The sequence below is a fragment of the Rhea pennata genome, chromosome 2, assembly GCF_028389875.1.
Source record: "Rhea pennata isolate bPtePen1 chromosome 2, bPtePen1.pri, whole genome shotgun sequence".
Taxonomy (NCBI): domain Eukaryota; kingdom Metazoa; phylum Chordata; class Aves; order Rheiformes; family Rheidae; genus Rhea; species Rhea pennata.
The window spans coordinates 72906595-72931143 of NC_084664.1; the positions used below are offsets into that span (position 1 = coordinate 72906595).

The 24549-nt window shown below is 37.4% G+C and overlaps 1 protein-coding gene across 1 annotated transcript in view; it reads right to left on the reverse strand.

The window, feature by feature from the left end:
• The window catches only part of AHRR (aryl hydrocarbon receptor repressor), a 71483-nt gene that overhangs the window by 24177 nt on the left and 22757 nt on the right, over window positions 1-24549 (reverse strand). The window contains exon 3 of the mRNA XM_062567963.1: window positions 2694-2794. Within this exon, the coding sequence (XP_062423947.1) occupies window positions 2694-2794 (101 nt within the window). The remainder of the gene's footprint in view (window positions 1-2693; window positions 2795-24549) is intronic.

A 24549-nucleotide genomic window follows, 5' to 3' on the forward strand; every position in this document is an offset into this window, starting at 1 on the left:
TGGCTGACAGCCATGGGATGAGTACAGGAATCAAGACTATTGCCAAGATACCTGCCAGTGATTCATTCTAATTTTTCCAAGTCACAGTTTTATTGTTGTTTCTCCACCCCACCACTATACCCCATAAATTCTATCTGGATTTATTAACTGCCAATATAATTTATTTTCCTACTTTTTTGGTTAAGAGCTTTGCTCAGTGTTTTTTAAGTTTTCAACAATGGGCTTCAGAAACTGAATGAGGCCTTTTTTGCCAGAAGGCCTGTGGCACAAGGGTTGCAAAACCACCTGCCTTGGAAAATATTTAGCAAATGCAAAGTTAAAAATCAGAACTGCATATATTTGGAGCCTGAAGTCCACAGAGAAAGCAAAGATTGTAAAAATGGACTAAACTGGAAAAGACCATTAATAAAATTGGGCTTCTGTCATTAGAGCTTTGTTTGTCTTCCCTCCAAAAGGAAATAGAAGGATGGCAAGGAAAGAGTCTCCTACCCAGAAGGAGAAGTGTTTCCAAAACTTAATATACTGGAGGTAATCAGTTATTTAAATACCTGCTATGCTCCACTAAAAAAGTCTTTGATAAAACTGGTATCGTTTATTCTGTGATTGCTGATGAAAGCTATTTGATTATAGGTGTAAAGATATCTCTATAAAATCTTAAATAAAAAACACATGTTGTGGTAGAGGCTTTTAAAAATAAAGAGAATTTTAAATGTACTTTAAAGACAGACTAATTCCATTGTTTTCTTTTAAGCTGAAAAGGGAAGCATTGCACTGTTCCAAGACTAGAGAGGCAGAGAGAAATTATTTACCAGTAATTAGGGTTCTTGTTATTCCATTCTTCTATCTATACATATAGCTGAGTAACTCCATACATTAGAAAAAAAAATGCAACTATTCCTGGTTTTCCATTAACATTTCAGTCAGGAACAGCATTATTCACACATATTTGGGGATTCAGATTAATCAAATTTTTAACAGAAGCATCTAGGACAGGTTACATAGCACAAGATAGTGTTATGAAACAGAAAGCCCCCTTTGACAGCTGCAAAATATCTTTTGAGAGGCAACAACATGGCTAGATTCACAAGTCAATGTACATAGCATAGCAACCACCATCAAGTCCGCTGGCTTCTACTGAGAAGAAACAACAAAAGAAACTGCTTAGTTAAAACTGCATAGTTCCTAACTGCAAACAGTGAATTTGGCTGAACAACAAAAATCCACTTTCATCACATTCCATGCCCAGAAAATGAGTGTTTGAGCCAAATCCAGTGCCCAGAGAATATTCCCAGCAAGTCCCAAGGAAAATTCACCCTCCCATTCTAGCCGAGACATGTCCACAAAGGCAGCCTGGTGAATATAGTCATATTTACATGCAATTGATCATCCAGTTGACAATCTATATTAAATATGATCCAGAATTAAGTATCTCCTACATATGCAAAAGGAATGTCACTCATATTCCAAAGGGTAAGTAAATCATTAGCATCTTCAGTAACATAAGTCTCTTGTAACATACTTGAAATTACATATGATGTTCTCTCCATGTGCCTGTAGTAGTAGGGCTACTGCTTAAAGATCCTTTATGATTTTAACTTGTGGATATATAATATATACCAAACAAAGCAGAAATTGAAAATGGGAGAGTATTATTAAAATTTAGATACTCATGATATGTACCATTATTTTGTCCTATACTCCCTATCATTTAAAAATGGTAATTATTGCAAATAATACCTGACAACCAAATATCTCATTTTAGCGCTAGAACTAACTAACTAGAGGCCTCTACATTATTTGCTTTAAAATATAAAACAAAAACCTTCTGAAGTATTAAGAGGAGGAAAAGCTGTCTGCCAATTTCCATTCCAAAGACGAACAAATATGATAACGGATCCCGTGATAAAATGTCTTTCTCTTTTTTCTAATAGTACGTAGAATTTATCTGCTGGAGGTTTCATTTGCATGTGTCTCAGAGCTATTATTAAAACATGATTTTTTAGAACATGAATATTACCTTATCCAAAACAACTATATGTGTTTAGTCTTAATCAAATGACAAGGATCCTCAGTGTATAAAAGGCATTGTTATATCATGTGCTTGAAATTCAGATATAAATGGGATGGACTACTGTCTTCTAACTGGTTCAGTAGTTCCCAGCAGTATTAATTCCTCAGTCAGATTAATGGATTCAATTCTCAGTAACAGTATGGCCCCTTTATGCTCTCTGCCAACATAAAGTCTTTCTACAGGGGAAAAGAAATACATAGAAAGAATAATTTCTGCACACACAGCTTCCCTCAGAGCACAGAGTTCAGGAAGCAGAATAAATTAAAATATCCCAGGATAATCTTGGCTCAGACCAGAAAGCAGGTAAGCTCCTGTCTGCACCCTGAAAATACATGCCAAGTAAAACAAATCTTTGCTATCACCCCAAATGAAAAAGAACTGTGAAATGGCCCACTGGACTTCACTGATTATATAAGGTTGCAAAGTACTATTGCCCAAACAGAGACTGAATAGGACTATCATCACTGTCAGTTTTGCTCTTGCAAGAAGTACTCACAAGTGTGATTCTTGAGTGAATCACATCAAGATGGACCATTTACTCAACGTTGCCTCAAAAGATTTACTGAACTCATCAAATTCCATAAATTACTGAGAGTTAGAAAAGACAGAATTTTTCACTTACTTCTAGTAGAAGTCCACCTTCTTGTACAGCAGTCTTGTTAGATATACTGTCTTCTTTTATTGTTTGATCACTTTGCTTCTTAAAGTGCTTTTCTTGAATGGCTGTTGGAAAGAGTTATCATCAATTTATAAATCATGCTGATTAGGGCCACTAGACTAAAATTTGTATTTAGGCATTTAACATTGCATTAATTTAATTGGGAGTTAGTCTTTATGGTCTGGATTTTTTTACAGAAAACTTGCTTTTGTTGTGAGGGAGACAGATACATATTTGGCAGTCCAGACTTTTTTATATGAAATATCCACCATTTTTTTATAGAACAGATTTTTTCCATTAGTATACTCTGCATAAAGCAACAACCCAAACCCACAGGAAAGAAACAAAAGAAAGTTAGCAATTTGTTTTGTTTATAAAAAATACATATTGTGACAATATAAAGAAACAGCTATATAGTTCAGAAGACAAGAGATTGAAATAAGTTTCTTATTTTCAGTGGTGACCTTCTTGGCATTGGGTATTTTCAGTCTCACTTAACTGTAGTCACTACTATGAGTCTGAGACTGATTTTAAGACTCAAATGAATGTTCTTGAACTGTCTCATTTAAAACAGTGGCTTAAAGTTAGGTTTTAGCAAGCCATATATCACAGGAAAATCATGAAAATCTCTCACTATAGATTATAATTGCATATATTTTTCCTGATAATGGAGAAACCTCAGCAGGAATCAAAACTTCTGTTGACTGTCTTTCCTGCACATGGTTTATTATTACTGGATCTGAAATATCTTTGAATACTCAGATTCAAGTTTTCATATGGCTATATTGCAGAGAGAAATCTCTGAAATCCAGTCTCTTTTCTGGGGATAATGAAAGAACTTCTGAGAAGACTGAGCTGATTATACACATCATCTGAAACACTGGGCTTTTGCATCATCTACGGAATGCAGAGTATGACAGGAATCTGTCTTTATAATTTGGTCAGTAACAGTTAAGGAATCAGCTTCACTCTTACAACCTCATTCCAGTGACTAACAGAGGTGGGTCATAGAAATACCTCAGGCAGGAAACAAAGATGCAGTTTTCAGGTGGTTCTCCTTTTCACATGCAGAATGAGAAGGGAGAAACTACCAGTGAGATTAGCTGAGACATTTGATACACATTGTCCATTCCAGCTTAAGGATAGCTATAGCAGCCACAGCCTGGGATGGTTAGTAGTCCAAAAAAGGGTGGAGACAAACAGGAAAACTTTATACCAAATTGGAATCAGAAAGCAAGACAGCAAGCTGTTCTAACATTGCTGGGCTTTTTGCTAAAAGTGAGGACAACCAGATACAAATTTTTAGTAAGATACTAAATTTTAAAAAAGTGTATTTTAAAATGGCTTGAATAATATTTGTTGAAAAGGATTTCAGATGTGATCTAAATGGAGTCACTTTCTTTCAAAAGGACTTAATAACTTAACAGTCTACTGAAGGATTGCCACAAGATCCCTCAGCATTTTGTAACAGATGATGGCAACACAGAACCACACTGATTGAATATTTGTGATGTTTTTTTAACTACATAAATATTTGCTGCTAGTGACAATATAAGATATTATCCCAAAGCAATCACCTCAAATGTGTAATTAGATGTAATAAATCCTTCCCCCGGCTATGGGAAAATACATTAGAAAAACCCCAAGCTGCCTAAAATAGACCCCTGTGCACATTTTCCAAGTAAAAGAATGTTGTGTTTTCAGCCTTGTAAGCTAGGCTAATATAAATGGGACACAAAGATCCTTCAACTTTCATTTTGGTATGCTATTTGAATTAACTGAAAAAAAGTCACCTTTTTTTTCTGATCAGCTCAGCCTTCTGCTGTGTTTGTCCGTAAGGACAGACATTTGGCCATTCAAAGCAGTATTAGACAGCTGTGACAACAATTTTAAAAATCACAACCCCTATTCTAACAGCCTCTTCCAGAATTTTCCTCCTTAGAAGAGATGTTTTTGTAAGTCCTTATACAGTGGTTTGTAGTCTTTGTACAGGTTAAAGGACAGACGAGGAGGGGTGAGAGGAAATGAAGGTTTATTTTTTTGAGGCGTTCTTTTGGCTATGTAAAAATTCCACTAGTTCTAACTTCATCATTAGTGGAAACTATTATTTTATCCAACAGAGCAGGCCAGAGCTCCCTGCCTGTTTGTTAGCCTTCAGGCTCACACAAACATAGCAGCAGAAACACAAGGGATGTTTGTTCCACAGCTTGTCTGGCTGGTATAAATTCCATCTCCAAATGGAAAGTATTTTAATGTTACTTTGCCAGCTAGAGTTACCCGTATCTTAGGCCACACACATCCATTTCATAACATACTCTACTCACTGGCCTGCACTTTAAAAAGACCCATTGCACCATCAAAGACAACTGACACCCTCTGTGCCAACAAGCAAGAGCTCCTCAAAGATAGGCACATTTGCTCTTTAAACCTGAAGCAGCAGAGCCATTGCTCTATTCACCCTTGTTCTACCTCCCTGCACTGGGAATACTACATTAATCAACCCATTTGGGGAGCAGAGGTTAGTTGATACTGCACTGACAGCTCAGAAGAGATCCTCAAATGGAATGGCCCAGAGGAAAGGCAAGATATGATAGAGTGAGGAGGAAAAACTGCTCTCGCTAGGAAGAAAAATAGGGAAAAGAAAACAGAACAGGCTAATTATATCCCTATCAACACCAAGAATCACAAGTGAGAACACTTGTGAAAGACACTATTGATTATGACTGGTTACTTGATATTATTATCTGATTCAACACTGATTCTGAGAAACTGTGATCAGAATTAATCATGACATAGAAGAGTGGTCTATGTCATAGAACAAATATAGAACAAAAATAAAACCTAAAATGCTTAAAACAAACAAAAGATTGGAGAATGCAGGAGTAATGTCTCTAGTAGGCAAGGAGGAGCAAATTGTAGAAATCTTTGTAAAAAATATCAAACAGCAAAGGATGATTCAGTGACCTGAGGGGAAAACTTCTGGCTTCTGGAATCCATATATCAAGAATAGGGCAATAAAAAACTGATATTGTAGGTAAACTGATGAATGCTGTTGGCTATATAAAATGGATTAGCTTTACAGAGCCTTGGACTGCTAACTACAGGAGGGGCAACTCTTCAGACTAGATTGTCACCAATTCAGTATTTAGCACTCACCTACTAGGTTCATAACTGGCAAACCGAATAGATAGGAAGCAGGAGTAATAGTGACCTTTTTCAAAGCGTGGATTATCTAACCTGCACTTCCAGAACACAGAATAAAACAGAAGATGGAGCTATTCTGCCAAAAGAGACTGTACTGATACCATAGAGTGATGAACACAAGATGCACAATTACAAAGGCTAGTAGTTTTCCATAGTCATGCAATCTAGTGAGCATGGTGCAATCACAGAGAAAAATAAAAAAGACAGGTCCAGAAAGGCTGGATCCTACAGAAGGATGCTACAAAGGGAGGTGGGGGAAAGGAGAAGAGAATAAAGCAAAAAAAGGTTGCCAACATGGCCTCCTGAAGTAAACCTAAAAGATGTGAGGACATTGTTCCAAATACTAATATAGAAGCAGTAAAAGGAGCGGAAATCAAAAAGAATGTAGAGTTAGAACTCAGACAGTTAATGAAAAAAAAAACACAAAAAGGATGGTACGTTTAGATGAATGGAGTATTGGACTGTCCTACACAGTGCTGCTGAGCCTTTCACAGTAGCACTATCTCTAGAATACTGTAAAAACCTGAGATCTTCTTTGAGCCTCCAGTTCTGATATCAGCATTACATTTATAAACCACTTGGCTTGAAAATCAAATCTGGAACATAGTAAAGAACAGAAAACTGTCTCTTCTAAAGAAGCAGAATGAAATCACCTTAGCTATTCCCTACCCCCAGGTACAACAGAACATTTATTCATTGTAGAACACTTTAATTCAGAGGGATGGGAATTTCAGGACTCTTATAAAACCGTATTTTTTAGAACAATAGGATTATATGTGCCAAAGTGTCTCTGTATCCCTTCTTCCCACACAAGTGCAATACTTTTGTCAGAATATAACCATGAAAAATTTACCTGCCAAGTTTGTCTGCAACAAACTAATTTGTGGTCAAACTGCACCCCAGAGACCTCATGCCCAAAATGACACACATCAGCTTAGGCTAACTCCAGCAAATGATAAGACAGGGGTGGAATAAGTAGTGAAGACATTTTGCTATTTCTTATGCAAACACCTGCCTGAGTTCATTTAGAGTATCAAGGGACAATTCTGTCTTCTTCAGACTCTGTATGATGCAGGTATATCAGCCTGTTCCGCAAGAAGTACCTGTGAGACTACTTCTCTCCAGTGCTACCCAGGGGATAAATTGTTTCTTACAATGGATAGATCAAAATGTCAGAATCTGGTTTATAGTTTCAGACACATTACATTATGAATATAAGCCTTACTTTCAGTATCTGTTACTCAAAAAGAAGTGAAACACAGTCTTTCTTCCTGGATCTCCTAGATGCAAGAAGAATCAGCTATGTATGTTACCCTGTATGCTGAGAAAACAAAATAAAATAAAACAAAACAGCTAGGTAACAGTCTGTATGAGAAATTCTGTTAAACAAATCTTCAGCCATCATTTGAAATAATCTATATCCTCTTACATTGTTGCAGAGAACACTGAATGACAGTAAGGATAGCACTCCTTATACTTACTGGAATTAAACAATATACTACGTAAAGAAGAATTACCATGCATTCCTGAACTGCATCAAGAGAATGTTTTCATTCTGAAATGCCGGAACATACAGGTCACACAAATGCTTCAGGAAAGAAATCAACAACAAACCCCTCTCTCTGAATAACAGAGAGTTCAGTTATGTTGCAGAGACTACCAGAATATCAGATGCTAGCAATAATGCAAAGTTTTTCCTTCTAGTTTGGTTTTCTCAGTCTGCTTCTTCTTAAGAGATGCTTTGAAATCTGACTGCCCTTTGAAGTTTCTCAAGTACAGCATGACATTCATTTAAGGTACAAACTGAACTGTTTTCTTTATAGATTTCATCCCCCCCCCCCTTTTTCCTCATTTTACAGTGAGTCTAATATATTTTCCATGCACAAGGGGTATTAAAGACATGCCATTGCTTGACAGTTTTGCTCTCCTCTAGGCATTTTTACAGTATCCACTTTCTGGACAGCTTTGCGTGATTAAAGCTCACAGCTATCTTGGCTGCTTGTGGGTGGGAGCTGGGCACTGAGCCACCTCCTCGGATCAGACTCCACCCTTCAGCCACCCCCTTTCGGCCTGGAGAGCCCCTTTTGAAGGAAACCCAAGAGCGGGGGGGGGGGGGGGGGGGGGGGGGGAGGAGGAGGAGGAGAGGGGGGGTGGCCAGGCCTTTTTGCAGAAGCAGATTGCTGACTAACCAGAGCTCCTCTGTCACGCGATGGAGCTGCCTGTCAATCTTCCCCTGCATCTGACAGAAGCCTGGCGCACACTCAAACCATTGCGTGCAAGCAGGCAAGCCACATTACCCTAAGAAGTATTTCATAATAACAACAGCTGTTAAATATTGATGACTTCTGGCAAGCACCGAATGCTTTTTGTGAAGGTTAAGCCTTCATGTAATGGAACCTAATTCCTCATTAGATATTGTATCAGATATCTGGAAATTGCCTTAAAAAAAAGCAAAGAGGCTTAAAGTAAAGAATCAGAAAATAACTCTCATTCATTAGGGAGAGGGCAAAAAAGCAGCAAGTCAAAAGGTGAGGAATATTTCTGTGAAGTAAAATCCTTCTATGAATAGAAAGAAATTCTTAAGAAAAGCGATCAAAACACTTGACTTAGCTATATTTCACTGGATTATTTTTTGCTTTTATAAATAGCTACAGATGAGATAAACTTTGTAAAATGGCAATCTGATTGTCACTGCTGTCAATGTGTTTGAATACACATGGAAATTAATTCCACAGAAAAACATACAAAAGAAGGAGAAAAGACACCTTCCTATAGCCACCCTACTAACATCAAGCTTGAGAGAGCTGCCTAACTGAAAGATGTTCTGGAGATTAGACAAGACATTAGTGAGTGGTCACAGAGGGATTCCAAGCTCAGAAGAAATGGAGAAGGACTCGTCTCTTGCCTTGGACAAGTCCTCATATGTTATTTCAGGTCCCAGAGGAACCTTACTGTTCCTCAACCTGACCTCTAAAACTAATCAACCCTGTTCTTGTCCACTTAACCTAACCGTTCAGCAAGGACTTGTCAGACAGGGAATCAATTCAGGCAAAAGTTCTTGATCACCAAAACTGAGTCTTTGGGATGGAACTGGCATGATGCCAGAATAGGTGATCGTAGCTAAAAGGCAGCATCAGAGTCAGGGTGCAGATGAAAGAGAAGGACCATAAATCAAGGTCTTTTTGAGGACTGGGCAAAGTCAGAAAATTTTTTCTTGAATGAGGTCTGTTTATGTTTGGGGAATACAATTAAGAAGAAGTGAGCTGAGAAGCAGAAATCAGTTGTTTACTTCTTTCTGTTGTGCTGCAGTACAGGGAGTTTTACGAAATTTTAGATAGCTGTCTCACCTGTGGGGAACCAAGGCCTATTTACTGAGTTGGGACAGGGAATCACAGAATCATAGAAAGACTTGGGTTGGAAGGAACCTTTGCAGGTCATCTGGTCTACCAAAATAAGTCTATCTTCAAAGGTAGAAAAGATTGCTCAGGCTTTTGTTCAGTTTTGAATATCCAGTGATGGACATTTCACAAGCTCCAGGAAAGCTTGCTTAATTACAAACACGATTCATTTTGTAAGGTATAAGGTATTCCTACATTTAGGTGAATAAGCATTAGGATAAGTTATGAATGCACACTTCCTCTTTCCTCTTTTTTTTTTTTTTTCTATTAAAAAGTCCAGTGACTGTCATGAAAACTGTGAGTATATGGAGAGGATATTAATTAAGCCATAGTTTTAATTATTTGGTTTTGGATGGTTTATTCCACCTTTATCTCATACAACTTGCCTACAAGAAGCCACACTTGTAGTTCATCTTTTATGTACGTTGAAGCTGTAACATCTCCTTTAGATTGTAACGTCCAAAGAATCATAGCCCTAGAGACAGGCTATGCCTCCATATAAAGCCTAGCTGTGTACTAATTATACAATAAACAGACTTACAAGTACTGTTCCAGAATGCACATTTCCTACTGCAGCTTCATGTTGCAACTTTTGTCTCTTCATATGACTGAAGAGATGATCTCCCCAACAGACAACCCCATATTGTATTGGCAAAGAAGATATTTTAGAGATTGGTCTGCATAACTATAAGTAAATATTTGAAGGATCTCGTACTGGTCTACCAGCATATCCAGTAGACTATACTGGCTCTAACACTGCCAGAGAAAGTCCCAAATTATCTTAAGATACAACACTTATTCCAAGTAATTATATCCCATTTCATCTTCATAATTCCCTATGATTGCCATTTAATTTGATTACTTTAAATGTGATGGTGGGAACCTGCTGATTTATAAATTTAGTCCTGGGATCTTAATTTTCACTGCATTAGTTTAATTAAGCTATAGTGCATTATCTTGCTTAAGTGCAAGATAGTGCATTATCTTGCTTTGCTTGCATGTCCTTTTAACAAAACCATAAAAGGCAAGTATGAATGGCTTGTTCTGTCACACTGCAAAATGGATCACAATCCTGAGCTCTAGGTAATCTCAAGAAAGAAATCTGCAAACTACTTAATCCACTTTGAAACCAAAACTTAGGTCCCCCATAATAACTAAGATTATTTCAACAAATTCATTGTCCCTTTATAACAGAAACACAGACTGGTTGAGGTTGGAAGGGACCTCTGCAGATCATCTAGTCCAATCCCCCTGCTCAAGCAGCATCACCTAGAGCACATTGCACAGGATCATGTCCAAGTGGGTTTTAATATCTCCAGAGAAGGAGATTCCACAACCTCTCTGGACATCCTCTTCCAGTGCTCTGTCACTCTCACAGGAAAGAAGTTCTTCCTTATGTTCAGGTGGAACTTCCTGTGTTTCAGTTTGTGCCTGTTGCTTCCCGTCCTGTCACTTGCCACCACTGAAGAGTCCAGCCCCATCCTCTTGACACTCTTCCTTAAGGTGTTTGTAGATATTGATATTTCTCTTCTCTTCTTTTTCTCTTCTCCAAGCTAAGCAGGCCCAGCTCACGCGGTCCTTCCTCATAGGGCAGATGCTCCAGCCCTCTGATCATATTCATAGCCCTATGCTGGGCTTTTTCCAGTAGCTCCATGTCTCTTTTGTACGGGGAGCCCAGAACTGGACACAGTACTCGAGATGAGGCCTCACCAGGGCTGAGCAGAGCAGTAGGATTACCTCCCTTGACCTGCTGGCAACAGTCTTCCTAATGCACCCCAGGATACTATTGGCCTTCTGCTCAACTCTCCAGCCTGTCCAGGTCCCTCTGAATGGCAGCACAGCCTTTTGATGTATCAGCCACTCCTTCCAGTTTTGGATCATCAGCAAACTTGCTGAGGAGGCACTCTGTGCCTTCATCCAGGTCATTCATGAGTTAGTTGAACAAGACTAGACCTAGTACTGACTCCTGGGGGAACACCACTAGCTACAGGTCTCCAACTAGACTGTTCCACTGACCATAACCCTCTGAACTCTGCCTTTCAGCCAGTTCTCAGTCCACTTATCTAACCCACAATTCCTAAGCTTGCCTAGGAAGATGTTGTGAGTATACCTAAGGTACGAACCTGAATATTATATATTCATTAGCACTAACAGATAAAGTATAAGTTTTGTGCAGAAAAAGAGAACTTAAAGTGAATTTTACCAAGATTAGAAAGCATGCTTAACATTACTTATACATTCCTAAGTTCTTAAAACAGAAACCAATTAATCTAGTTTTATGAATGTTTTACTCGTTTCCATTTTCCTCAGTACTGTGCTTCAAAACAGTGTATTTTAACATAATGTAGAGGAATTGAGACTTTACCAATCTAATAGTCTATAACCTTAAGTGTGCTACAGTGTGTTCTGACCTGCCACATTCTGATTGAATGGGATCTCAGTAAATCATGATATACATAGATATCAGAGGTAGGGTGTTTCAGGATACATTCTTTCTGGGATCTATGGAGCAGATAGCCTAGCAAAACAGCTCCCAGTGTTTCCCAGTTCTTCCAAGTATCCTTCATGATGGCTTGTTGGCTAATTAGTTGTTCATCTTTTCCCTTGTCCAGATATTTAAAGAAATCTGTACAGGGAAAAAGGAAATTAAGCTTGTCTATATTCCCAGCATTTTCTTTATGGTCAACAAATGTCGTTCTCTTTTGATATAGCTCATATTATTTCTTTTTTTCCAAGGCTATTTTTTCACTTGTTTTATTCTTCCAATGAAAACAGTAGACATTGGGATCTACATATGGGGCAGCTGCCTTGTGAGGAGAGACTAAAATGGCTATGACTACTCATGGTGGGGAAGAAAAGGACAAGGGGAGATAAAACTGCAGCTTACAAAATCATAAGGCTGTGAATAAACTGAAGGCAGAACTGTCATTCATCCAGTCCTACAATATAAGAACTGCAGAGTGCTCAGTGTCATTAGTATGATACTAGTTTAGAGTAGATCAAAGAAAGTAATGCTTTAGACACCAGGTAGTGAAATTCTGGAACTTGGTACCACAGGGCATCATGAAGGCAGACAGTACTACCATGTTCCCTAGGGATTAGACAAATTCATGGGTAACAGGTCAACAAGGAGTTTCGGACTTAAGGATGTAGGACTATTCCTTAAGGACTTCTAACAACTTTAAAGCAGCAACTCTGGATGCTAAGGATGGAAGAGAGGAATGGACCGTGGAAAGTGATCAGGTAGATGTGCTCTCTTTATCACCTCTTTTTGCCACTGTTGGAGATGAGAATACCAGACTAGATGGTCCATTGGTCTGACTCACTAGTGTATTTCATGTTTTTATATTCTCACTGCAACAACTTTGTCCACTAAATTTGTTTCAGACAGAAAATAAACCACAGATCTACAAGAGATCATTATCTGTGATATAAAACAAACAAAATACATCTCAGAAGTGACAATAATAGAGATCAGAACCTTATGAGAAAGCCTGTATGTGACTAAATTTAAGCATATACATAAACAATAAAGGACCAGCTTGTAACTAATAGCTACATGCAAATAAGAATCCCTTCTTTTGTGATAAACAACCTGTTGAAATAAATTTGAAAGTCAGAAGTATTATTCAGAAGCATCAGTAATGAGATTAGAATGCATTTTTTTCTGAAATTACAACTAAGAGAATAGTTATATGTGTTCCAAAGTAAGCCTCTAAAGTCTACTGGAATCTTCCCTATCAAAAAAAGAGAACAATCTAAGAATTCCATCTTAAGGAAGAAATGCAATGAGGTCCTGATAACAGATTCATCTTAAGAATATCAGATCATTTTTAATATTTATTTCCTGTAGAAGATATGCACCAGTTACATTCTTATTCAGTTTAGATCAACAATTTAGAACATTTAGTAAATCAATTCCTGAAGAACGAAATATAAAACTAAGTGAAATTTTATGAGAAAACATCTTTCACTCTTCTTGATTAAATCAATCTGAGAATGACTGACTTACATGAAATTTACATTACCTTTGCTTTCATTTTCTGGATTTGATAACCTGTTTCCAGGCCTATGCTTGAAAAACAGACTATCCCTCCTCAGCTTCCACTCCTCAATTTCTACTGCTTTATAACATTCTCGTCTCCTCATAATATCATGTGCGCTACTCTGCATGGAAAGACACAGGCTAAATTCACACCTGCTGGCTCCAAGAGCAAATTTAAATCAGTATCTCTTAGAAAAGAGTTGAAAAAGCATACGTCAGTAGGCCAGTCTCACCCAAGAGACCATTTAAAAATAAACAAAGAACAAGATCTGGAGAGGATAAAGGAAATCTTTAACATGAAATAAACACTATATCTAAAATATTCATGCTGACATCTTCGTGCACAGGATGCGCATATGTTACACAGAAAACCAAATCTGGTTTTATCAGAATTAAGAGTTAGAAATCTAAAAGCAATTCCTTGAAATACTGCTTTATATAGCAACCATACTGTAATCAATAGACAATGACACAGGCACATTTGCTTTTCAGTGTACTTTAAGTAAGCAAACATGGTTGATACGAGAAATGCAGGAATCTGTCTTTAAGTTGGATGCAGCACACTGCAGCAGAATACTTGATTAAACACACATAATTTGGGACACTGTCTTTCTACAGCAGAGCTGAGTTGCTTTGATCTTTTTGCTATCTGCTGAGACTGCCATGATGAGATTAATTGTATGAAGAACTTGCTTGAGAGATTAAATGAACCTAACAAACTGTGGGAAAATAATGCCAGAAAGCAGGTCCTCAAATTTTGGCTTTTCCACTTCAGGAAGTAAAAAGAGGTGTTAAAACAATACCTCAAAGAAACAAAAATATTGTTAAGGAACAGTATTTACAAGTTTATTTTTTAAAAAAAAAAAACAATTTTCAGGATAATTTAAAAACACAGATACATTATAGACATTTTTAGAATATTGAATAAAACCAGTAAAATGAAAATCTTACCTAAAGGTTAAGAATGAAGACAACAATTGTAGTCAAAAATTCAACTACCGGAACTCTAAATTGTAACATTACAATCCTTCAATGTTTATGGTGTTTTATAAACATTAATATTTTAAGATATGAATTTAAAGTCTAGTCCTTCAAAACCATCCAAACTGATAGACTTTGCACTCAATTGAGATCACTTGAAAGTTAGAGGCCCTGCAGGGAAGACATCATGGTTTGTCCAAAACCAAATTGGTTTGCAAAACAGGAACCTTCTGCAAAAATAGAAAATACATGCACATAATGTGTTAAATTGTTACAAGAACCTTCATTTTTCACTTCCTCATGACCATTTGCTTTGGCTCTTTTCAAAGACAGGTTCCATGCTCAAAAAGGGGATACTAAGCAGCTTGATAGTAGGCTTATATATTCTCTTTCCCTTAGCACTAGAGAAAATTAAATTAAAAGAATGACACATCCCTAGTTCAAAGGCCAGGCTTAGGACTTTCCGTAATTTTAAGCATAATCAAAAATACTTACTTTAAAAAATGCAGGAAGGGTAAAATTTGAAAGCTTTAATATACAAATATTTGAAACCTCTAAAAATATAAATTGTGGCCCTGCTTTGATTTGCTTTTCAATTTTTAAAAACTGAGAATATAGAGAGAGATTGAGAACTGAGATGCAGAGATAAAATCAAAAGGTAGTCACACAGTTCTTATTGGACTTATGCCACGTGAAAATAGGAACAATCAAACAATATTTAGTATCTCAGATACAAAATTCTAGCTAATAAAATATAGTCTTTTCTCACTTTCAACTCTTCTGCATATATGCCATTGACTAAGCAGGCAAGTCTGACTTCCTCCTAAGAGTCAGATTCCTGATTCTCCTATCTTGACTCATAGCAAGCTACCTAAGAAATAAGGCATTCTCTTTATGTCAAAGGACAGGAAACTTGTTTCGCATTCATAAAATATATGAGATTGTGGCTTCTACTTTCAAGACAATTATATTTAATTACAGCTTTCACTAAGTGTCAGTAATAGGTGAATAGTATAAAAAGAAACAATTAGGATATTAATCTTACTTTTTGTACTCATTCTTTTTATTGTTAGGTCTTCTGGATGAAAATTTGGTCATTTCTTACCTACTGATCCATCAGATGTTTACTCATTGTCTAACATAAATATCACACTATACTGGTTTTCCATCAGTGTTATAATATTATCTTCAGTGCATTTACAATCAGAATTCTACCAGAATCAGTCCAAAAGTCCTCAAGCCATAATGTATTAGCGCTATGCTAAGGAAAATATAAATAGATTTAAGGCAGAAAATGAACACTGCAATTTGGAAAGAGTGGACGCAAAGACTATGATTTCATGCACATATTCTTTAAAATTGTGAAAATTAACTGAACAAAATTCATACTCCAGAGCTTTATTTATTTCTAAGCAGAATATTTTTAAGAGGAATCATTAAAGTTTATGCATGTTGCATCCAAGAGGATTTATAAGCAGAGAGCAATTTTTTTTTTCTCTTGTCAGGGCAGATTTGCAGGGAGGAGGCTCATTTGTGCATTGCTAGTCTACCAGGCAGCAGAACTCTATTCCTCTGATCAAGATATCACTTTCATAACCACTTTTCTGAGGTCACAAATGAGTCTGCTACAGTCACGCAATCCCTTGCCTAATAGAGTTTACTATAGAAATACAGGTTCACTAAAACATTTTAAAGAGCTAGTACATCCTTTTTACCAGAACAGGTAAAAGGCACACACATGTTATCATATGGGTTTACCTGAAACTTGTCAGGGGACTATTATATTTCATTTCAATATTGAGCAGAGCAAAATGTATAGTTTGGCATTTATCTGGATAGAACAATATTCTCTTAGTAGAATTAAGTAAAACATTGAGATAAATAGCTCTAGAACACTTTTAAAGTATACTGATACCTTTCACCTTCTCAAATATTTATTCAATCCATCTATTACTTTAAAGGTCAACATCTACCAATCATGTGGTAAATCACAGTAAATTATGCTAATTAAGATATTTTAAAGTTATGGTAAACAGTGAAAGAAACACTAGATTCAATAAAAAATACAGGTAAGATTGCTCTGAATTAAATGCTGCTGCAGTGTTAGAAACAACAATGATATAGAAATGTAAGTTCAGGAAATATCTTTACTATCAAACATTTATACAAATAATATTCGTTAAACTAGTTTCTAGAACAGAAAAGAATATTTTATATTTCAGTCAACCAAATGTCCCACAAATGACCAATATAACAATCTGTTGTATGGGACTGCCTTGTAGGCGGTAGTTGGAAAGGACTTCTGGGGAGGGGGGGAATTTAAAGAAAGAAGTTTAAAATATTCTTCCTGTTATGGTATGTTATGGTTCCAGTAAGTCAGCCCTACCCAGTGAATGGGGGTTTTGGCCTTTTCACAGTCATGTAGCACTCTGAAGACAACTGCTGTTTTTCCAGTATGAATTATTTGCGCTGATTGTTTGATAAAAAGTTTTCAAAAGTTTCTAAATTACTTTGGAGCATGTATTTTAGAAAAAGAGGGTCTCTGACTTTAGAAGAAGTCTCTCTGACTTTTAGTGAAGGTTAGTGTACAGAGACATTTCCTTCAAAAGGCAGCACAAATAGGGTTGCCCAAACTAGATTTACAATCAATCTTAAATAACAATAGCAATGAGGGCACATTAATAAGCCTGTTGAGGTGACTAGTTTACACACTGTCCTGTCAGTTCACTGCTGTTTTCAGCCAGGCTAGCCACATTAAAGCCAGTGCTGGTCCACCTACCCATGTTACAGCCAGGCTTTAGTGACTCTTAGAGACACACCCACAGCCTCTGCAGTGCCCTTGGGATTCATCCAAAGTGATATCCAGGCTTGACCTTGATGAGTATTTTCATTCAACTGAAGCCCTGGGAGAAGTCCATTCCCATCTGCATTACACTGCAGTTTGCACAGATGATGATCTCCTGGCATAGCTTTGATATGAAACTAAGACTTCTTCAGAATCAGCCTTGCCTCTGCTCCAGGCCTTGCTTGTATTTATGGACAAAATTAGCCTGGAAATCAGACAGGAATGGTGGCATTGCTCGTTGTGGAACTCACTGTCAGAGATCAGCACACTCACTACATTGAAGGGAGGTCAGGGCAGTGAGTCAGATTCAAATTCAGATGCCAAATATCATCACTGTTTCTGAGGGTGGACAAAGTATTGCTGATGGTGGTGAGGTAAGAAGTGTGATCTACAAATGGAGGGTGTTGACAGGCTTTAGAGTGAGCCTAAGAGTGACAGTATCAGTGCAGACAGGGCTGCAATCATTTCTGAAAACAGGACATTGTTTCAAACATTTTTGAAACTTAAAAAAAAATTATGCCTTCAGTTTCCAAGGATATGTAAGAGGCCATCTAATACATTTGCCTAAGCATCATTGGACCTAAAATTCTGGATAAGGAATTGGTCAATAAGAATTGATCAATTTTAGAGAAAGAACTGGTCAAAAAATTAGTATAGTGAAATTTGGGCAAAAAATGGCCTCCATTATGCCGATTTCCAAATAATTATTGCAATCTCTCCTCATTCCCTTCACAGATCTAACAAGTTACATCTGAGAGCCACAGGTCAGTACACTGCCTATATACGAAACAGAATATGCAGACAGTGATTCCGATTAGCTACAAATCTGCCTTTAAATTCTTTTTCTAATTGTTTTGTGAAATTCACCTCATTTGAAAATTACCCAGAGAAATGTGACCCAACTCACTCATACTCCAGCTAATAATCCAAAATCAAACAATTTCACATTAGCGTAACATAAATTGTTATTTAATAAATAAATAGACTTTAAATACATGTCAAATTTATTCTTTCATTAGAAATAAGTACTCTGAGAAATTATAGTAATCAAGCTATTACAATGAAATTTTATGAACTCAGTTAAAAAAATTGAGGGTTGACAACAATTCATTATTTATTCCATCCTCCCGCCCTAAGGCTTCATCCCTTTGCAGTGATTCTCCTCATTTGATGCTGTGGTAGGGCTCTAAGTAGGGGAGGGAACGAAAGGTATCTCCCCTCGCTGTGGCCCATGCAATGAAAGCATCAGCAGGCTATCTGTGCTCACCATACCCAGACCACACAGTGCAAAAGGCTCTCATGAAGAATGGAAATGAGGTTTGTCTAGTCCTTCTTTCACCCAACAGGAGACAAGAATAACATATTACTAGCAAAAAAAGAGAGTATCTCTTTCCCATCAAAGTCCCATTGTTACTAGAGTGACTAGATGGAGACCCAGTTATAGAATAGCAGAGGGCAGATGAAAGAAAAGGAGCTTATGGAAGAAGCGAGTAGTAGAAGAAAGAGAAGGTTGTAGCAAAGAGAGAGAAAAGGGACAGGAAAACTATATGGAGAAAAACCTACAGATAAGGAAGAAGAATGAATGAAAAATATTTAAAGGGGTTTTATCTAGGAAGACCTCTAAAAAAGAATACATGGAACATATTTCTCAAAGAAGTAAGAAGGAAAGAGACTACAGATACTGAAATGGAGAAGAAAAACTACCAAGGTAAACAGTAAAACTAAATACAGGAAAAATAAAATCGACAGAATTAATTAAAAGTTTGACATGAAAGTACACTGATAAAATCCCCCAAACTGATCACATCTCCCATCATCTCTATATAAATCCGAATTCACTTTTCAGTGTTCTTTCTTTCCAGTAGTCTGCTACCACTGCTAATCTGGCAGCAATCTTTCATGCCAATCTACCTAGCATGAAACAGTCTCTAGCCAAATTAATAAAACAATAAAGGTGTGAGCTCACCTCTCCTACACTTCATCTTTTTCAATGATGTTTTGCTTTGATTCTTAAAATACAATTAACTCCAAGCAACACATTTTTTAAAACTCTGGGCCAGATTCAGAAGAACTGACTTGTATCATAACTCCTACTAATGCCAAAGTTAAGTAAAACACAATAAGGAATTAAGGACTTGATCAGTTGTCTTTATGTTTCCTCTCAAACCAAATCTTTGGTTTTCCAAGAATGGACTTTTTGACCACGTTTTGTCTACGTTAGGGCTTTCCTAGCAGATTGCCTCAGTGGGTAGAAGATTAGGTTTCTCACTGTCCTCTTCATCTTTGGAAAGTTTGTGTTACATTTCCCAGTCTCCACTACAGGCATTTTAGGGGACATGAACATACAGCTGAAAAGTCTTCCCCAACATGGTTTCCACAGGCTGCTATATGCATCACTTGGCAAGGGAGTAACGGAGCATCATGAGATTGTAGTTTAGCATTGCACCTTTTTTTCCAGTAAGAGAAACACAAATCATTCCACAATACTTCCTGAAACAAAATTAAGCTAGGTGAAAATTAGGTTCAGAGATTCAGAAGACAAAATATTCGCTGAAGCCAGAATGTTTAATGTAAGTGCATAGGCCACTGTCTGGAGATGATGACTTTTTGGCTAAACTAGATAAAGGTGATTAAGAAATTTCTCTTTTCCAAATGACCTCTTGGAATTTAATCTCACTGCAAGTGTTCCTACAAGGGCTAGAGCTCATCTACTGTACAGAAGCTGACTTCTGAAGAGAGCAGTTTTTGTGACAGAAGTGACTATCTGAGTCACACTACCGGTTTTAAATGCATTATCAGTTTCCATTGTGATACCTAAAGGGATTTCAAAATGTGACGTTTCAGGTATGACTGCTAAGCAAATCTTCCCACTGACATTATCCTAGCCATAAGTCTGCAGGAATAAATTTAGGATCACTGTACACAGATAATACAACACTTACTACCAAATTTATTAAATATTTCTAAAGTGCTTGTTAATACCAATAAGAAAGAAGTCTTTGTACATTGTATTTTGTAATATTTTCAAACTCTTTGGCATGTCAAAAGTATGTATTTGGCTCGCAAGAAAGGAGAACTCATCTCTTGAATACATACATAGAAAGAGTGACATGATTATTGCTAGAGTTAATTATCATGTAATTCTGATAGTTCTGAAGAAGTACTGAAACAACTCAATTCCTGTTAAACATATAATTTGAGAGCACTATGCACCTTGCATGGCTCAGCCTTTAATAACTAGGAAAACTATTCCTGTTATGTAAAACCTCTCTAATTTCATCACACAAATATTTTGTTTTGGGACACACAACCTTTTTTCTACATGCACTAATGTAGATTAAAACGTTAAAAGTATGAAGAGAAGAAATGCAGACTACATTTTTCTCCATGTACTGTATCAGCCATCATAATAGTATATTGGCATATTTTCCATACAAATCCTTACATTTATCAGTTCAAGATGTATTACTTAGGTTATGTTATTTGTCCCCTTAAGAAGTGTTTCCACAAAATATTATCTATTGAGTCATTCTTTCCTATCAAGTTTATGGGGGTCATTTGATGGCACAATATCATTTTAATAAAATATTTGGAACAAAATTCAGAGTTTCTGTGACAAATTTTCAGTGACAATTATATACAACATAATAATAACACATTGTGGTTAGCATTTTCTGTACAGATACTGAAACAGAGGAGTAGTTAAGATGGATATAAGAGGATATATATGGCTTGTAACTATACAATTAGTAAAGTGGTTATGATTTTGTTAATTGATTAGAAAAACAAAACCTAGAACATGTTGGGTTTTGATTTTGATTTGATCTTGCTCGGCTTTAAAATTCCTCTTCTTTCAGCTGTTTCCAAAGTATAAGTAGCCAATTCATGTTGTAGCTTCAGAGATAAATGGGAATAGCTGGCACTATTTATTACAAATATAAAAACTACAGGCAATGATTTACTTCCTTTGCCTTCAATATGATATATCCCATATAGATATAGAAAGGGAAAGGTATAATTAGACCCATTGAGGGGACTGGTATGGAATTTTAGGGACACAGTAAATCCACGTGAACCATGTTTGGCAAGACTATTATATAGCATCAAACTTCTATAAAACAAGTTACAAGGTTCTTTGAAGGAAGTTTTAAAGTCTGTTAGTAACTTTCCTTAGAAGCATCTAATTTAGTTTACTGATTTGCATTCTGCTTCCGATTCTACTCACATAGATGCCAAGATTTTCAAAAATTTATCAGTTATGTTATCCACATTATTGCTCCAAAAGCTGTAATCAAATTAAAACTGGATTTATAAATGGGAAATCTGCTGTGCCTAATCTAAAAAATTTATTTCATTTGACGGTCAGAGAACTGACTAATGTGTTTACCGTTATATCAGAGAAGGAAAGCATCTGTTAGTCAGTCGAGGTTTTCCTTCCAATAACATAAAAAAGAGACTAGGCCGAACAAAATTAAATAAAAACAAGTCCTTTATAGTAATCCAGTGAGCCAAATTGTAGGACTAACCATATATCAAAATGAGGTATAAGTTTTGCAGAAACAGGGATTATTACTTGGGCCAAATGAGCTCCCATCTCATGTTTTATTTCCAAGCATCTAAATAAGACGAGAGTGTTCACGACCTACAAAGGCAGGTCTCTTGCAAAGAATCAGCCAAATAAATGATGTGACAAGTCATAAACTTTTGGGGTTCTCTAACTAATTAATTACTTAATCAACGTACTTCTAGAAATCTACCAGCATCCTGTAGCTCTGCTTATAACTAATGAGACTTTTCTTCAGGAGGACTTGGTGGGTGCCCCAGGCATGACTTCAGGAAGGCCAATTCATGCATAAAAGGCAATGTGAAGAAAATGAAAGATGACTGGAGGAGAAGGATTAAAAGCTACAGAAAAAGGAGAGAGGTTTGGTAAGAGTAAAGACTTGGTAAGTAAGAATTTTTACAGTTATGTGGCCTTAAAGGGAAATTCAATTTGAAATTGAGCATAGAGTGAAGATGGCAGAGCAAGTTACCCATTCAGACAAAAGGGCAAGAAAGAGAAATTATTAGCTGTGATTTGTGTGGACTGTGAATACCAGTGATGTCAAGAAAACCTGTGAAGCAGAGGTTGTAAAATGAGCAGGATAGAAGATTTGGACAAAACTCTTTGCATTGTGTTGAGAAATAAAGTTACAGACCAGAAATGGCAGAGGGAAACAAGTTTTTTGTAAGTATAAAGCCAAGAGAGAGAGAGACAGAGAGAGAGAGACAGAGAGAGAGAGAGACAGAGAGAGAGGACAATAAGGATGATATAAGGGCACTGGGAGCATCCCCCTCTTGGAGGTTTGGCTGCCTGAGCTCAGGGCCATCTTAGCGATAGCGTATCTGAGGGCTCCTCCCTTCCTTTGGCGACCTTGGAGAGAATGCTTGCAGACAGCTCTACGAGGAGGCCTCAGCCAGGGCTCCCCTTCCCAAGGGAGCTGCTTTTAAGCTGAGGTTCTAGCGCTTGGCCTTGCCTGAGCTACAATCCCTGACACAGCACACTGCTGCCTGTGCCTGGCCATATGCCCCACTGAACCAGATCCAGACCCCAACCCACAGACTTGCTTCTCAGCTTGACCTCAGATGAGCCTTGTCACTATGGACTTGCCTGTTGATCACTAACTGTGCCTGACCCTGGTCACCACCATTGGATCTGCTCTTCACCCTGACTTGCTGGTTTTACCTCAGACTTGGCTGTTCACCACGGATGTGCCTGATGACCTGGACCCTAGGTTGACCCCAGCTGCCACCCCTGCATCTGCCCTGCTTTTTCACTTGGGTACTATGGGATGAGGCCCTGGCAGGTGAGGTCCCTGCCTTGCAGTCATGTTACTGTGCTCAGCTCCCTATCCTGTAGGCACCTGCTGGCCCTTGCTCCTCCCTGACAGATGTTCCTGATAGAGGATGCTGGAACAATGGTGATGACAGCAACAGAATGGACCAAAGTTTTAAGAGGCAAAAAAAAGGAAGCTCTGATCTTGCCCATGAATAGTTTTCAGAAAAAGATAGGCCAGACTATTTTGGAAATTACATAATAAGGAAGACTGAAAGGCATGAACTGAAGAGTCTTCTCCAAAAGTGTGACGACTGGTCAGTACTTGGATATGCAATTATTAAAGACATCCTAAGAAATGCTGCTTGAGGGTCACCTAATAATATCCTGAATGCTGACCAAATGCCTCAGATGCTACTCAGAGAAGATGTCATTGTTAAGTGTTGCATGATGTAAGAGTTCCCAGTCATTGGCAAACATTTTCTGAGGCAGTACTTAGAATAACAAGAGTTGTGTATCTGAATTCCAGTGAGGTACTTAGTTTATTACTTGTGTTTAATTTAAATTTCAGATGTACTGATTTTAGACTCTAAGCACAGTATGCAAATTAAAACACACACCCTAACTACATTCAGAAAAGTTAATAAAATGCAATCAGTAAATAAAATTTAAACAGAATTTATCAGAGGCAAAATACAATCTTGAAAAGACAGAATTAATTACAAAAAACCCTACAGCCACTTAGCCTTGCCTTGATATCCACTTGTCTCTGGCTTGAGTCATTCCAGTGGATCATTAGCACTACTAGAGATGGAAACATATTTGGCACCACAGAATAAAAAACTGGTCTTTCACTGAATGAGGATGCACATACCAAGTATAAAATAGGAAACAACAGATACAGACATGTAGAGGGAGCAATATAAAAAAAACAATGAGATGATAATGACCTACATGACACACAATGGTCTCAGAGTATCAACAGCCTAACAGTTAGTAAGACTTTGGGGAATAGAATAAGAAATAAGTGTTTTAAATAAAATTCTTGTAAAGAGATAAGGAAACAGGTCTGTGAGTGGTTAACAGAGAAGTTCTACCTTGGCATAGTCAATATAACTGTACTGGCACAGAAATTGAAAGAGAAGAGAGTTAGATGACCTGACAAGCATCAGAAAGGTATGTCTGTGTTGGGCAATGACAGACTGCAGTGCAAAGAGCTCTGAGCTAGCTCCAGGAGTGTTTGTATAGACATATGGTATGCCTATAGGAGTATGCCAAGGCATATGGTATGCCAAGGAGCTTGAAAAAAGTGTGACTGTATTGGAGTAATAAGGTACATATTCCAGTAAGCTGTGCCTTTCAGAAGGACTAATTCATGTGGGTATATCCCCAACCTGGCACAGCCACTCTGCTTCCTGCAGCAGGACCACCTCTGACATCTCCATTATTTTGGAGTTCTTTGTAGAGTGCTTTACTGTGTGGTGTAAGCCAAATGGGATGTAGTGGCACAGTGAAAAAAGAAGCCAGGAAGA